Here is a 14,135-nt window from a genome sequence, read left to right on the forward strand (position 1 = left end):
TCCTCCCGTCCGTCCGCGCCCCCGGCGCTGGGCGCGGCGCGGATGTTCACAGGGACGGCGGTCAGGGCGGACGGGGACCCGCCCAGGCAGCGGGAGGCCAGCAAGGCCGCCGGGCCTCGTGCTGCGGGGATTGGCCGTCGGGGCTGGGGCCGGGGGCGGGGCCGCTCGGGGGCGGGGTAAAGGGGCTCGAGCGCTAAGGTCGCTTCTAAACGGCGAGGCCCGAGGCGGGCGGGAAGGCGGAGGCGGGGCTACGCGCCGGCGGGGCGGGGCCTGGGCGGGGGCGGGGCCCGGCGCGAGCCTCCCCTCGCGCCCAGAGCCGTGGGAGCCGTGTGGGCCGAGGTGGTAGCGCCCGCAGCACCCCGCAGCACCCCGCAGCCCGCAGCACCCCCAGCAGCCCGCAGCAGCGTCCGTCCCGCGTGGGCTCCCCCGTCCCGGCCCCGTCCGTGTGGAGCCGCCTGCCTTCCCGCGCGGGGCCGGGCGATGTCGGCGCGGGGGTCCCGGCCGGGGGTCCTCGGCCTCGGGCCCCGCCCGCTGCGCCTCCTCCTCCTCCTCCGGCTGGTCGCGGGGCGCTGGGGTCCGGCCGGAGCGGGGGGCGCGCCTGGAGGTGAGGCTGGGCGGGGGGAGGCAGCCCCTGCGTTCGCCCTCGGAGTACTGGGTGGGGGCGCGGGGGACGCAGACGGGTCAGGGAGCTGGGGGCGGTGCAGACAGATCGGGGAGTGCAGGGCGGCCGGGTCGCAGGCGGGTGGGGTGGCCGCAAAGAGGTCAGGGGGTGCGGGCTGCCGGGAGCGGGTGGGGGTGGGGCGCAGGGGGCGCAGAGAGATCAGGGGGCGCGGAGTGGCGGGGGGGGGGGCGCAGGCGGGGCGGGGAGCGGGGCGGGGGAGGGGCGCAGGGGGCGCAGAGAGGTCAGGGGGTGCGGGGCGGGCGGGGTCGCGGGCGGGTCGGGGAGCGGGATCAGGGGGGCGAGGGCGGGTGCAGACAGGTCAGGGGGCGCGGGGCGGCCGCGGTCGGCCGGGGTCGTGGGCGGGTCAGGGAGCGGGATCACGGGGGCGGGGGCGGACAGGTCAGGGGGCGCGGAGGCAGGGAACGCGGGGCGCAGAGGCAGCGGTTCAGTCCGCGGTCGGGGCGGAGCGAGGTTGCGGCCGTGAGTTCGTGGCCACGGGGGTCACTGCTGCGGCCCCGCCGCCCTGGGACCCGCGGGGAGGCCGCGTGGACGCCGCCGCAGCTCCGGGGTCCCGGGCGCAGGCACCCAGCGGGGCGGCCCCGTGCGGGCGCAGGACCTGCGGGGCTGAGGCTGCGCGTGGGGACCTTGGGGAGCCTCGGGCCGCGTGGGGAGCGCCCTGCATCCCCAGCTCCCCCCTCCGCAGGACGCCGCTGGCCTTTCAGCCTCCAGGCGGGCGCAGGAATAGAAGGAACAGAAGAAAATGCTCAGTGGGCCTCACTTCCCAGGGCTTTAGGAAATGTCAGAGTCGCTCCCCTCAGCGTCTTGGGGAGAAATGCTACCATTTCTGGAGCAGCTGTGACAGGTGAAGGTGAGAGCCGGAGTTCCCAGCAGAAGTTCAGCCTCCGTGGGTGAAGTTTCCTAGAGAGGAGACTGTTCAGGTGTGGGAATAATCTCCCCCACCTCCCCGTAAGCTTTGTCAACAATGATTTCTGACTCCAGAAGCGATGATCTTGACACTAGAGTTCTTTATTGCGGGGCGCACTGCGGAAGGAGCCCCGAGGGAAATCACAGAGAGGTGACTTGGACATTTAGAGAAAGTCCTGTGCTGAGCATGTCCTGGTCATAACCAGAGGAAAGGACTGATGCTCGGGCCCCCCGGGGGACTCCGGGGCGTCATCTTCACCTGGACAAGTGTGTTGGTCGGCTTCCTTTGCAGCACTGGGGTTACCTGAGTCCTCTCCAGAATTAGGTAGTGAAATGCCAGGTGCCCAGCCGGACAGTCTAGAGAGCCATCGTTTCCTGCACCTTTTGCTGAAAGTGGAGCTTTTCTCCTGTTTTAATACAGAACACTGTACTCAAGCTGTGAATGGGGTCCGCAGCCTACGTCCCCGCGTGGTGCTGGGCACTGTCCAGGCAGGGCCGATCCATCTCCTTTCTTTCTTTTTTTTTTTTAAATTTTTATTTATGATAGTCAGAGAGAGAGAGAGGCAGAGACACAGGCAGAGGGAGAAGCAGGCTCCATGCACCGGGAGCCCCACATGGGATTCGATCCCGGGTCTCCAGGATCATGCCCTGGGCCAAAGGCAGGAGCCAAACCACTGAGCCACCCAGGGATCCCTCCATCTCCTTTCTGACCCACCCTACTTAGCAAGTACCTCTCAAAAACATCACGTTCTATTACGTTTATGTTTTCTCTTTGTCCCAGGCGAGCTCCTTAAGAACTGGGATTTTTTTTTTTCAATTTTATTTTCAGTATAGCGAGGAGCCCCGTAGATGTTGCGGAGGGATGGACTGGGCAATAGCTCTCTCTGTACATTACTTTGCTCATCTGTAAAATGAGGGTTCGTTAATGGCTCCCCACCCCAGCTCTAAAACTTCCAAGAGTCTGTGTGCTCTTAGTGATTGTTTGGAGAACAAAGTGATGTTAAATGGATGATGGAATTGCACACTTGCTCCTAAATGGTCATGGGATTTGTGGGGTGGCTTACTGTCTGGAGACCTGCCACTAACTTGCCATTTCCTTGGGCATTAGCTTGACCTCGCTTTATTTCTCCTTCTTTTTTTTTTTTTTTTTTTTTTTTATTTCTCCTTCTTTAAAATGAGAGGGTGACAGTAGATGCTTAGGTCCCATCAGCCAAAATCTACATTTTGCTATTTTCATATTTACCTTAGAATTTCAATAATCACTGTTTCTTTTTTTTTAATTTTTAAAAATATTTTATTTATTCATTCATGAGAGACACACACACACAGAGAGGCAGAGACCCAGGCAGAGGGGACCTCCAGGGAACCTGAGGTGGGACTCGATCCCAGGTCCCCAGGACCACACCCTGGACTGAAGGCGGCACCAAACCACTGAGCCACCCGGGCTGCCCCATAATCACTGTTTCTTACGATTTTCTGTGAACCAATCCTCAGGAAACCAAAAGTCTAGTCTGCCAACAGCCGTACGTTCATGGGTGATGGAAAATTGAAGAATTTGAAGGAAAATTGCAGAATTTGAAAAGTGGCTCAAGAGGCAATTTTGTCTGTATTGAATTAGTGGGGCACTGGGCTGGCTCAGCCAGGAGAGCATGTGATTATTGATCTCAGGGTCATGAGTTCGAGCCCCACAGTTGGGGTGTAGAGATTACTAAAAATTAAGTAAGAACTAAAAAAAAAAAAAAAAGAATAATTAGTACATTAAGATAATACAAGCCTTTTTAACCAACCTGACCATGACTGGGACAGTGATTTATGGAAATCAGTCATCACTCAGTTATATTTCTTAGCTATGTGACATTTTAAGTGGTTGAAACTTTATTTTTAGTATTTATAGTAATAGATCTATCATTAAAAGGGAACTAAAATAGCTATTTATGGAAAGTGAGAGCTGTGAAAGATTTTTTTCTCTTCACCTTTAATTATTTTCATTTTCATTCACATTTGTAGAAGCTAACAGGAATACCCTCATGGTGGCTGTCATCTCTGCTTTTGTGATGACATTGAGAAGAGTCTCTAGGTGCCTCAGTTCCTCAGGCAAACCTCTCACATTATTTGAAATGGAACATTATTTTGGTTTCCTTGCAAATACTAAATATGCTCTATGAGCTAGGCTGTGAGCACCTGGCAGGTAGGGTTCTTGGGTGCATTTCCTGATGCACCTGACTTAATGTAGACTATCAATGGCACTTCGAAAGGTTCCCAGTCATTTATTTGTCAGAATAGGGTTTTTTTTTTCAACCTATAATCTACAAATTAGATCTAGCAAGTAATTTTTTGTAATTAGGATATGAATTTTTAGTACAGTAATTTCAGTACAGAACATTTTTCTTCTAATACTATTATTCTTCTCCCTTAAGAATTGGAATTAATTTTTTCAGATGTAATTTTAAGTTTAATATTAAATAAGCATGTCTTGACAGTATGAGTTAGCAAATATTGGGATAGTTTTTGATAAAAGTTTATGACTTGTTTGTTTAGAAGTCTAAACAGACTCTCCAGAACACCAGAGGTATAGTTTTATAATGACAGGAGGATAGAAGAGATTATTTCAATGATCCCTTTCTGCCAAAATTTAATCTAAATGGTCTGTTTCCATTTTGGGGAAGCAGGATATTGTTTCTACTAACTGAGTTTAATTCAGAAACTTTATGCTTTCTTCTTAAGTAGATTTATGAAGTAAAGCCTTTTACTAGTAAAAAGAGCAATTAAATATGAATATTTGAATCTGACAAAAAGGACAGCATGAAACTTTTTTTTTTTGAGGCGTGTAATGTAATATGCTTTGACAATCACATAAATATCTGCACCGAAGTGTGATAGGGGCTTTAATTAGAAAACTGCCAGGCATAACAGTCACAGAGGAAAGTGTGCTCAGTTTTCTACCAAACATTCCCTCCACCTGTGGGCCTGAGAGCCGTGGTTCTCGCTCATGGAGACGCGGTGCCCTGTAGTCCTGCCGGGGCTGCTTATGTGCCCACTTTCACGGACCGTGGAGCCTGGAGTGTGGGTACGCACGCTCTGCATTGCTACTTCCATACTATTACCTCTCGTTTTTCCCTTTTGAAAAGGATATTCTTCTGCTAGCGGGTGTTTAATGCAAAAAAAAAAGGAAGAAAGAGGAACACGCACACTCCTACAGCAGTACGTGTGAGTGCCGGCTGCCACGCTAACCATGGGATGTTACTGCGTCCAGAGTTTTCTGTCTGCGTGTCTGCTCCTTTGCTACGTACAGGCTTTCTAGTAGTGTCAAATTCAGAAAATTATGGCCAAGACCCGTGTCAGGGAGCTTACCACCAATGTTTCTTCCACGAGTTACATGGTTTTGGATCTTATGTTCAAGTCTTTAAACCATTTTGAGTTTATTTTTGTGCGTGGCATGAGAAAGTGGCGTGGTTTCATTCTTCTGCCTGTGGCTGTCCGTTTTCCTGACACCATTTATTAAAGAGCCTGTCCTTTCCTCCTTGGGTATTCTTGGCTCCTTTGTCATCAATTCGCTGACTGTAGAAGCATGGGTTTATTTCTAAGCTCTTTACTCTGGTCCGGGATCCATGGGGCTGGTTTCGTGCCAGGACTGTACTGTTTTAGTGACTATAGATTTGCGACACGGTTTGGAACCAGGGAGCAGGATAACCTCCAGCTTAGTTCTTCTTTCTCAAGGTTGTGTTGGCTCTTCTGAGTTTTTATGGTTCTGAACAAAGTTTAGGATTATTTGTTCTGTTTTCTTGAAAAATAACATTGGGATATTGATAGGGATTGCATTGAATCTGCAGAATATTTGGGGGTAGTATGGACTTTTTAACGATATTCTTTCAATCCTGAGCATCTTTCTATTTATATCTCTTATTTTCAATTTCTTTTTTTTTTTAACTTTTTAAAAAAAATGTATTCATGAGAGAGAGAGAGGCAGAGACACAGGCAGAGGGAGAAGCAGGCTCCATGCAGGGAGCCCGATGCGGGACTCGATCCCGGGACCCCAGGATCACACCCTGGGCCGAAGGGAGATGCTCAACCACTGAGCCCCCCGGGCGTCCCAATTTCTTTAATGTCTTGGAGTTCTCGATATACAGGTGTTTCATCCCCTTGGTCAAATTCATTCTTAGGTATTTATTTCAATGCAATTGTAAATGGGGCTTTTTAAAAACCTTCTCTTCCCGATGGTTTACTATTAGTATATAGAAATGCAGGAAGTTTTTTGTGTGTTGATTTGGTATCCTGCGGCTTTACTGATTTTGTTTATTCTTACAATTTTTTTGGTGGAGTGTTTCAAGTTTCTATATGTAGCATCATGTCATCTGGAAGTAGTGACATTTTTACTTCTTTACCAATGTAGATACCTCTTATTTCTTATTCTTGCTTCACTGCTCTGGCCACGACTCCGGTCTGTGTTGGATAAAAGTGGTGAGAGTGGGCATCCCTGTCTGTCCCTGGCCTGAGGAACGGCTCTCAGCTTCTCACCGCTGATTGTGCTCTTAGCCGTGGGCCGTACGGCCTTTACTACGCTGAGGCAGATTTCCTCGGTGTCCACTTTGTTACAAGGCTTTATCGTCAGTGGATATTGAAGTTGGTCAAGTGCTTTTCTGCATCTATTGCGAGGATCCTATGATTTTTATCCTTCATTTTGTTAATTGGTGTATTACACAGACTGGTTTGTGGATTTTAAAGCATCCTTGTGTCCCTGGGAGAAATCCCCCTCGATCGCGTTGAATGACCCTTTTGGTGTGTTGATTTGGTTTGCTAGTATATAGTTGAGGATTATTGCATCTGTGTTGATCAGGGATAGTGGCCCGTAATTCTCTTTTCTGTGGCATCCTTGTGTGGTTTTGGTTTCAGGGTAATGCCGGCCTCGTAGAATGAGTTTGAACGTGTTTCTTCCTCTTCTATTTTTTTGTCAGAACTTGAGAGTTTGAGATGAATTGATATTAATTCTTTGAATGTTCAGTAGAATTCACCAGTGAAGCCATCTGGATTTTTCTTTTCTGTGAAATTTTTAATTTCTGATTCAATCTCCTTACTAGTTATCAGTCTGTTCAGCTTTTCTGTTTCACCATGATTCAGTCTCGGTAGAGTGTTCTAGGTTGTCCAGTTTGTTGGCATATAACTATTTGCAGGAGTCGTTTATGGTCCTTTCTATTTCTGTGGTATCATTTGTAACATTTCCTGTTTCATTTCTGATTTTCTTTGGGTCCTCTCTCTCTCTCTCTCTCTCTCTCTTTTTTTTTTTGATGACTCTAGCTAAAGAGTGTCAATTTTATTTATCTTTTAGAAAATCAGCTCTTAGTTTCATTGATCTTTATTTCATTTTTTAGTCTCTATTTCATTTATTTCTTTAATCTTCATTATCTCCTACCCTCTAACTTTAGGCTTTGTTCATCTTTTCCTGGTTCCTTGAGATTGTTTATTTGAGACTTGTTTCTTGAGGTGGGCATTTATAGCTATGAACTTCCCTCTGTTTTTGCTGCATCCCACAAATTTTAGTATTTATATTTCCATTTTCATTTCTCTTGGGGCATTTTAAAAATTTCTCTTTTGATTGCTTCTTCAACCCATTAGCTGTTTGGTAGTATGCTGTTTAAACTCCACATATTTGTGAATTTTTCAGTTTTACTCATTGGTTAATTTCGAGTTTCATGCTGTTGTGATCAGAAAATATACTTGACATGATTTTAATCCTCTTAAATTTATTAAAACTTCATTTGTGGCCTACCATGTGATCTATCCTGGAAACTGTTCCATGTGCATTTGAAAAAAATACATATTCTGTTGCTTTAGATGGCATGTTCTATACATACGTAGGTCTATCTGGTTTAATGTGTCCTTTATTTTTTTTTAAAGATTTTATTTATTTATTCATGAAAGAGAGAGAGAGAGAAGCAGAGACACAGGCAGAGGGAGAAGCAGGCTTCATGCAGGGAGCCCGACGCGGGACTCGATCCAGGGACTCCAGGATCGCGCCCTGGGCCATAGGCAGGCGCCAAACTGCTGAGCCACCCAGGGATCCCCTAACGTGTCCTTTATTTTTTTTTTTAATTTTTTTTTTCTAACGTGTCCTTTAATACTGACATTTCCTTGTTGATTTTCTGTCTAGATGATCTATCCATTTATGTAAATGAGGTGTTAAAATCCCTTACTCTCATTGCATTGCTATCTATTTCTCTTTTTAGATCTGTTAATATTTGCTTTATATATGTAGGTCCTCCCAAGTTTAATAATGAATAAATATTAACAAATATTGCATCCCTTTTTTAGATTGTCCCGTTTATCATTATGTAACAGCCATATTTGTCTTTATTAAAAATTTCATTTACTTTTTAAAGTATATTGTATGCCCAATCTGGGGCTCAAACTCAAAACCCCAAGATCAATAGCTGCGTGCTCCACCCACAGAGCCAGCCAGGCACCCCTACAGTCTTTGTTTCGGGCTGATAAAAATATAGGTGCTCCAAGGTGGGTTTCTTTTTTTTGAGATTTTATTCATTCATGAGAGACACACAGAGAGAGGCAGAGACACAGGCAGAGGGAGAAGCAGGCTCCATGCAGGGAGCCCAATGCGGGACTCGATTCCGGGTCTCCGGGATCACGTCCTGGACCAAAGGTGGTGCTAAACCACTGAGCCACCAGGGCTGCCCTGCTCCAAGTTTTCTTGGCTTCCATTTCCATGGTGTCTTTTCCATCCCTTTACTTTCAGTCTGTAGGTCCTTACATCTAAAGTGAGTCTCTCATAAGCAACATATAGATGGGTCTTTTTTTTTATAATCCATTCAGCCACTCAGTCTTTTTTTTTTTTTAAGATTTATTTATTTATTTATGATAGACAGAGAGAGAAAGAGAGAGGCAGAGACACAGGAGGAGGGAGAAGCAGGCTCCATGCAGGGAGCCCGACGTGGGACTCGATCCGGGGACTCCAGGATCGCGCCCTGGGCCAAAGGCAGGCGTTAAACCACTGAGCCACCCAGGGATCCCCCACTCAGTCTTTTGATTAGAGAATTTAATCCATTTATATTTAAAGTAGTCATTGATAGGTATGTGCTAATTGCCATGTTGTTAGTTGCTTACTAATTGTTTTTGTCCTTCCTCTCTTTTCTTGTTCTCCTCCTTTGTGGTTTGGTGATTTTCTTTAGTGGTATATTTATATTCCTTTCTCTTTATCTTTTTTGTATTTATAAAAGGTTTTTGCTTTGTGGTTACCATGAGGCTTACATATAGCAATTTATGTCTTTAACAGTCTATTTTAAATTGATAACAACTTAAGTTTGATCCCATTCAAAAATTCAACAGTTTTACTCTTTCTCTGGCCCATGTTTTATGTTTTTGATGTCACATTCTGCATTTTAAAAATCTTTGGTATTCCTTAACTAATTACTATAAACATAGTTATTTTTTTACTACTTTGGTCTTTTAGCTTTCATACTAGCTTTGTAAGGAATTATATATATTTTCCTTTCCAATGAGATTTATTCTTTCATATATTTTCTTGTTATTAATTAGTGCTCTTTCTTTTCAGCTTAAAGAAATCCCTTTAGTATTTTTTTGTAAGGCTAGTATTGTGGTCATGAACTCTTTTGCTTCTCAGGAAAACCATTTATTTCTCTTTCAGTTCTGAATGATAACTCTCCTGGGTGGAGTATTCTTGGTTGGAAATTTTTCCCTTTCAGCACTTTGGATATATCCTACCACTGCCTTCTGACCTGTAAAAATTTCTGCTGAAAAATCTGCTGATAGCCTTATGGGGTTCACTTGTATATAGGTTGTTTTCTCTTGCTGCTTTCAATATTTTCTCCTTATTTTTAACTTCTGACATTTGAATTATAATGTATCTTGGTGTGGATCTCTTTGAGTCCTATTTGGGACTCTCTGGGATTCCTGGGTCAGGATATCTGCTTCCTTCCCCAGGTTAGGGAAATTTTCCACCTTATTTATTTATTTAAAGATCTTTTTATTTATTCGAGAGAGAGATCCTAGGACCCAAGATCGTGACTTGAACTGAAGTCAGATGCTTAGCTGACTGAGCCACCCAGGCACCCCTCTGACTCTCTCTCTTTCTCTGCTTTTCCTGGGATCCCTGTGATGTGAGTGTTAGTCCATTTGATGTTGTCCCGTAGGCCTCTTACGTATCTTCACTTTTAAAAATTCTTTTTTCTTTTTGCTGCTCTGTTTGGGTGAGTTCCATTGTCTTGTCTTCAAGTTAACTGATCCTCCCTTCTCCTTCCTCTAATCAGTGTTGAACTCCTAACTGTATCTTTCAGTTCAGTTGTTGTATTCTTCACTCTGTGACTTCTGTTTGGTACCTTCATGTATTTTCTAAATCTTTGTTGAAGTTCTTGCCGTGTTCATTCATTCTTCTCCCCAGTCTAGTGAGCATCTTTACAACCATGACTTTGAACTCTTTATCAGGTAAATTATCTTCATGTCATGAAGGTTGTTCCTGAGGTTTTTATCTTGTTCTTTCAGTTGGAACACATTTCTCTCTTTCTTCATTTAGCTTGACTCTCTTTTTTATAGATCATTCATTCATTCATTCATTCGAGGCACAGAGACAGGGGTAGAAACACAGGCAGAGGGAGAAGCAGGCTCCATGCAGGGAGCCCTAGCTTGACTCTCCGTGATGGTGTCTGTAGTTGAACAAACACCTGTCCTAGTCTTGAAGGAGGGACCTGTGTAGAAGGTGAACCTTGTCATTCAACCATGCCCAGTTCTTTGTTGGCTTTCAAACCTTTGTGCATGTCCAAGCAGCCTGTTATATTTTTAATAGCTTCCAGTAGGTGAAGATGTTCCAAGACCTGTCAGTCTACCTAAGGGAGGATATTAGTACCTGGATTCAGGGTGTTTGGTAGCTAGACCCTCAGGTAGCAGCTTTATTCATTCACTCATTCATTTAAAGTCAGCTCTATGCCCAGCATGGGGCTGGAACTCACAACCACAGGTCAAGAGTCACACAGTCTACTGATTGAGCCAGCCAGGTGCCCCCAGGTGGCAGCTTTTAAAAGCCTGCTAACATAGGGGCCCCTGGGTGGTGTAGTCCGTTGAGCATCTATCTGACTCTTGCTTTCAACTCAGGTCGTGATCTTGGCATCATGAGATTGGGCCCTGCATTGGGCTCTAGGCTTGGCAGGGAATCTGCTTGAGAGTCTCTCTTCCTCTTCCTCTGTCCCTCTCTCGCTCCTGCTCACTCTCTAAAATAAATAAATCTTAAAAAAAAAAAAAAAAGAATAAAAGCATGCTAATATGTAGAGTCGCGTGGGACCGCAAGAGCAAGCCCTAGTGGCCAGGTGACCTGGCAGTTATCCACTGGGGGACAGCTGTAAAGCCTAAGCTCCGGACAAGTATATGAGGCCTTTCCTGAGCGATGCTGGCAGTTGGAGCAAGGCAGGAGGAGAGCACCAAGGTGGTGTCCACAGCTTGTGTTGCCTGGGACCCCCCAGAGTCCACTGGATTTATTCTAACCCTGAAGCCTGCCCTTGAGGGCAAAGATCCAGGGGAGTTAGAGAGCCGCCTTCACAGAAAGACCAGCTGGGGGTGTGCATCTGTCTGGGCCATGCCTGGGGGTGGTGCCCTCCAGGAACTGGCTCTTCAATTGCCAGTCCCAGGGGACCCAGGAGAGCAGCACCCTCTACCCCTCCCCCAGCCACCTCCTGAGCCATACGGTCAAGGGGCATCCTTTGGGCAGCAGCTGCAGACACGGACACCAGATGTAAAACACAGGGCACTAGTCACTTGTAAAGCCTCCTTCCAGGAGACCCTGGTCCTCCAGAGCGTGACAGGCAGAGAGCAAGCAGTGCCTGCTCTCTGAGGGTCTGGAAAAGTTCACAGTCAGCCCCTGGATGAGAGTTTAATTAGAAATGTGCCCATCAGGGGATCCCTGGGTGGTGCAGTGGTTTGGTGCCTGCCTTTGGCCCAGGGCATGATCCTGGAGGCCCGGGATCGAATCCCACGTCAGGCTCCCGGTGCATGGAGCCTGTTTCTCCCTCTGCCTATGTCTCTGCCTCTCTCTCTCTCTCTGTATGACTATCATAAATAAAAACAAAACAAAACAAAACAAAACCCACACAACTTTGAGAAAGAGTAATGTAGGGTATTTCTAAAAAAAAAAAAAAAAAGAAATGTGCCCATCAGGCCGGAGCCACGATGGTTAGCTAGTAGGCCTCCTCCACAGAGACCGAGCTCCTGGTGCCTTGCCCCTTGCCGTGCCCTGGGGATGGAGGCTGTTTGCAAGCTCTTTCTCCAGCGCACACGGTCCTGTGGGACCCACCAGCACAGGCCCCACTGGCCGCCAGTGCCCGGTGGTGAAGAGATGTCCCTTGTCAGCGGCTGTGGATGTCAGGGCGACAGACGGGGGTGCGAGCCCCTTTTTGGGTGGCACCAATTGTTGCAGTCCCATGGGACCAGGAGTCAGGCCGTCAAGGAGCATCCCCTGCCAGGCACCATGGAAGTCAGGGGACCAGATCCACATGCAGGTGCGAGTACTGGTGCTCTGATGGCCACAGAGGTAACCTGAGCGGTGCCCGTCCCGGGGCTGTGGCCGTGGCCTCCATGTGTGGGGGACTCAGGCCAAAGCCTACATCTGGAGACACCCCTTCACTTTGGCCGGCTGGTGAGTTGCGGGCCTGAGAGCCATCTTCCAGTTTCTCATGGCCTCTCGGGCCCGGGACGTGAGCCCTCTTGGTCCTCAAAGTTGGATGTTAGGGCTCATTTCTCACTTGCAGGTCTTAAACGTTAAGGTGCCCAGCGGTGTGGGTTTTGAATCCCTTGCTCCTTGGGGGGCGGGCCTGGGTTTTGAGTTTTCTCTTGGTTACGGGTTGCCCTGCAGGGTGCGGCTTATGGCCATCCTGCCTGCTTTGAGGTGGTGGTCTCCCCAGTGTCTGATGTGTACTCACACTCAGCAGCCGTCCGGGTTACTTAGGAGGAGCTTGTCCCGTGTGTGGTTATAGACCCGGTGTTTCTGCGGGAGGAGGTGAGTCAGGAGCTCCTACGTACATCACTGTCTTGAACCTGAACCTCACGGTATGGACTTTGGATTTTTTTTTTTTTTTACTTTATGATCAACAGCATATATATAGAATCAGGCAAAGCTTTTTTTCCTCTAAGTCAGGGTCTCTCAATCCCTGATATTGGAGCTGGAAAATTCTTGTTACGTGAAGCTTCCTGCATGTTGTAAATTGTTTGGCAGCATGTCTGGCCTCTAGCCACGATGCCCGTGGCACCCACCAAAAAAATGTCTCCAGATACAGTCTGATGGGCCTTAAGGGACAGAATTGGTCTCACCCCTGCCCCTGGAGAGTCACTGCGGTAAGTCTTGCAGACTACGGCTTCCAGGCGGCGTGGGCTGCAACCTGCAGGGGGTGGCGAGGCCCCAGACGCTGGTTCCACGGGCTGGAGGCAGGGCCGAGCACCCCTAAGGTGCTCAGGGGACGCGGGTGCTGCTGGCCAGAGCTCCACATGACCAGCACACCTGTAGACGTCTTCCCATTCATATCAACTGGGCAGATTTTTGGGAGAATCCAATGGCAATGATTATGGAAATAGTGAATTTGAGTGAACTGTAGCCCATCGATGTAAGACCAGTGGAAACTAAGAAAATGAGCTCTGTCCTCCCTCCTCACATGTCGCAGCTTCTTGTGTCCGCTGCCGTCCTTCCAGCCCTCCGTGCTCACTTGGACAACTCCAAGGGGGGGTGTGCAACAGCCTCACCACGGTCACCCAGACCATAGCGAAGGGTGGCAACGGCACGTGCCACCGGGCGTCCTGACCTAGGGTGCTATCGACGTACCAGCTGCCGTGGGCTGTGCGGCCTACTCAGACGGCGGGCCCTGGGCGAACCTGGGCTGATGCTCACCCTGTCTCCTCCGTGTCTGATGTCTCCTCTCCTTGAGAACTATTGACCGGACCTAAATTTAACACTGTCTAAGGTCATTGGCTTACTGCAGGTGTTCCGAGAGTCCGGGAAATACGTTAAGTCAGGTTTATTAAAGCGTATCAGTTACAGAGAAGCTTTATCCCATAATGCTGTTGTAAGAATCAATAGAAGGTATGATGAAAATCCCGAAGTGAAAAAAAATCCTCTGCATTTCATCCTTAATTCTTAAAATAATGACTGGTAAGCTACTTATCTGTCGTGTTGCGGCAGTTGGATACAGAACACATTTCTCCTCATTTGCAAAAGAATTGATTATGTTCAGTGCTTGATCTTGCTATTGCTTAAACTAACCAACCTAGAATTCCTGCAAAGAAGATTGTTTTTTTTTTTAAAAAAAGGAATAGAAGTCATTTTTTTTTTTTTTTTTTTTTTGTAAAATAAAACAAGGAGACTTAGAAAAGTGAATTAACTGCCCCAGTAATGCCTTAAACCGTGCACTGGGGCATGTAATACATTGTATGTACTTGTACTAGCCTCTTTAGGGGCGGGCATTCCCTTATTTCCTTCTTGTGGCAGCCAGTGAAGGAGGAGGGGGGCTATTGGCAGTACCCAGCAAAATTTAAAACGTGTATACCTTTG

At 47.5% G+C, this 14,135-nt stretch overlaps 1 protein-coding gene across 1 annotated transcript in view; it reads left to right on the forward strand.

Moving 5' to 3' along the window:
- Positions 1-218: 218 nt before the first annotated feature.
- The window catches only part of CHRNA5 (cholinergic receptor nicotinic alpha 5 subunit), a gene marked incomplete at its 3' end in the record, with an annotated part of 32,251 nt that continues 18,334 nt past the window's right edge, over positions 219-14,135 (forward strand). The window contains exon 1 of the mRNA XM_041742393.1: positions 219-604. Within this exon, the coding sequence (XP_041598327.1) occupies positions 481-604 (124 nt within the window). The remainder of the gene's footprint in view (positions 605-14,135) is intronic.

The sequence above is a fragment of the Vulpes lagopus genome, unplaced genomic scaffold (assembly GCF_018345385.1).
Source record: "Vulpes lagopus strain Blue_001 unplaced genomic scaffold, ASM1834538v1 ctg48, whole genome shotgun sequence".
In the NCBI taxonomy this organism is placed as follows: domain Eukaryota; kingdom Metazoa; phylum Chordata; class Mammalia; order Carnivora; family Canidae; genus Vulpes; species Vulpes lagopus.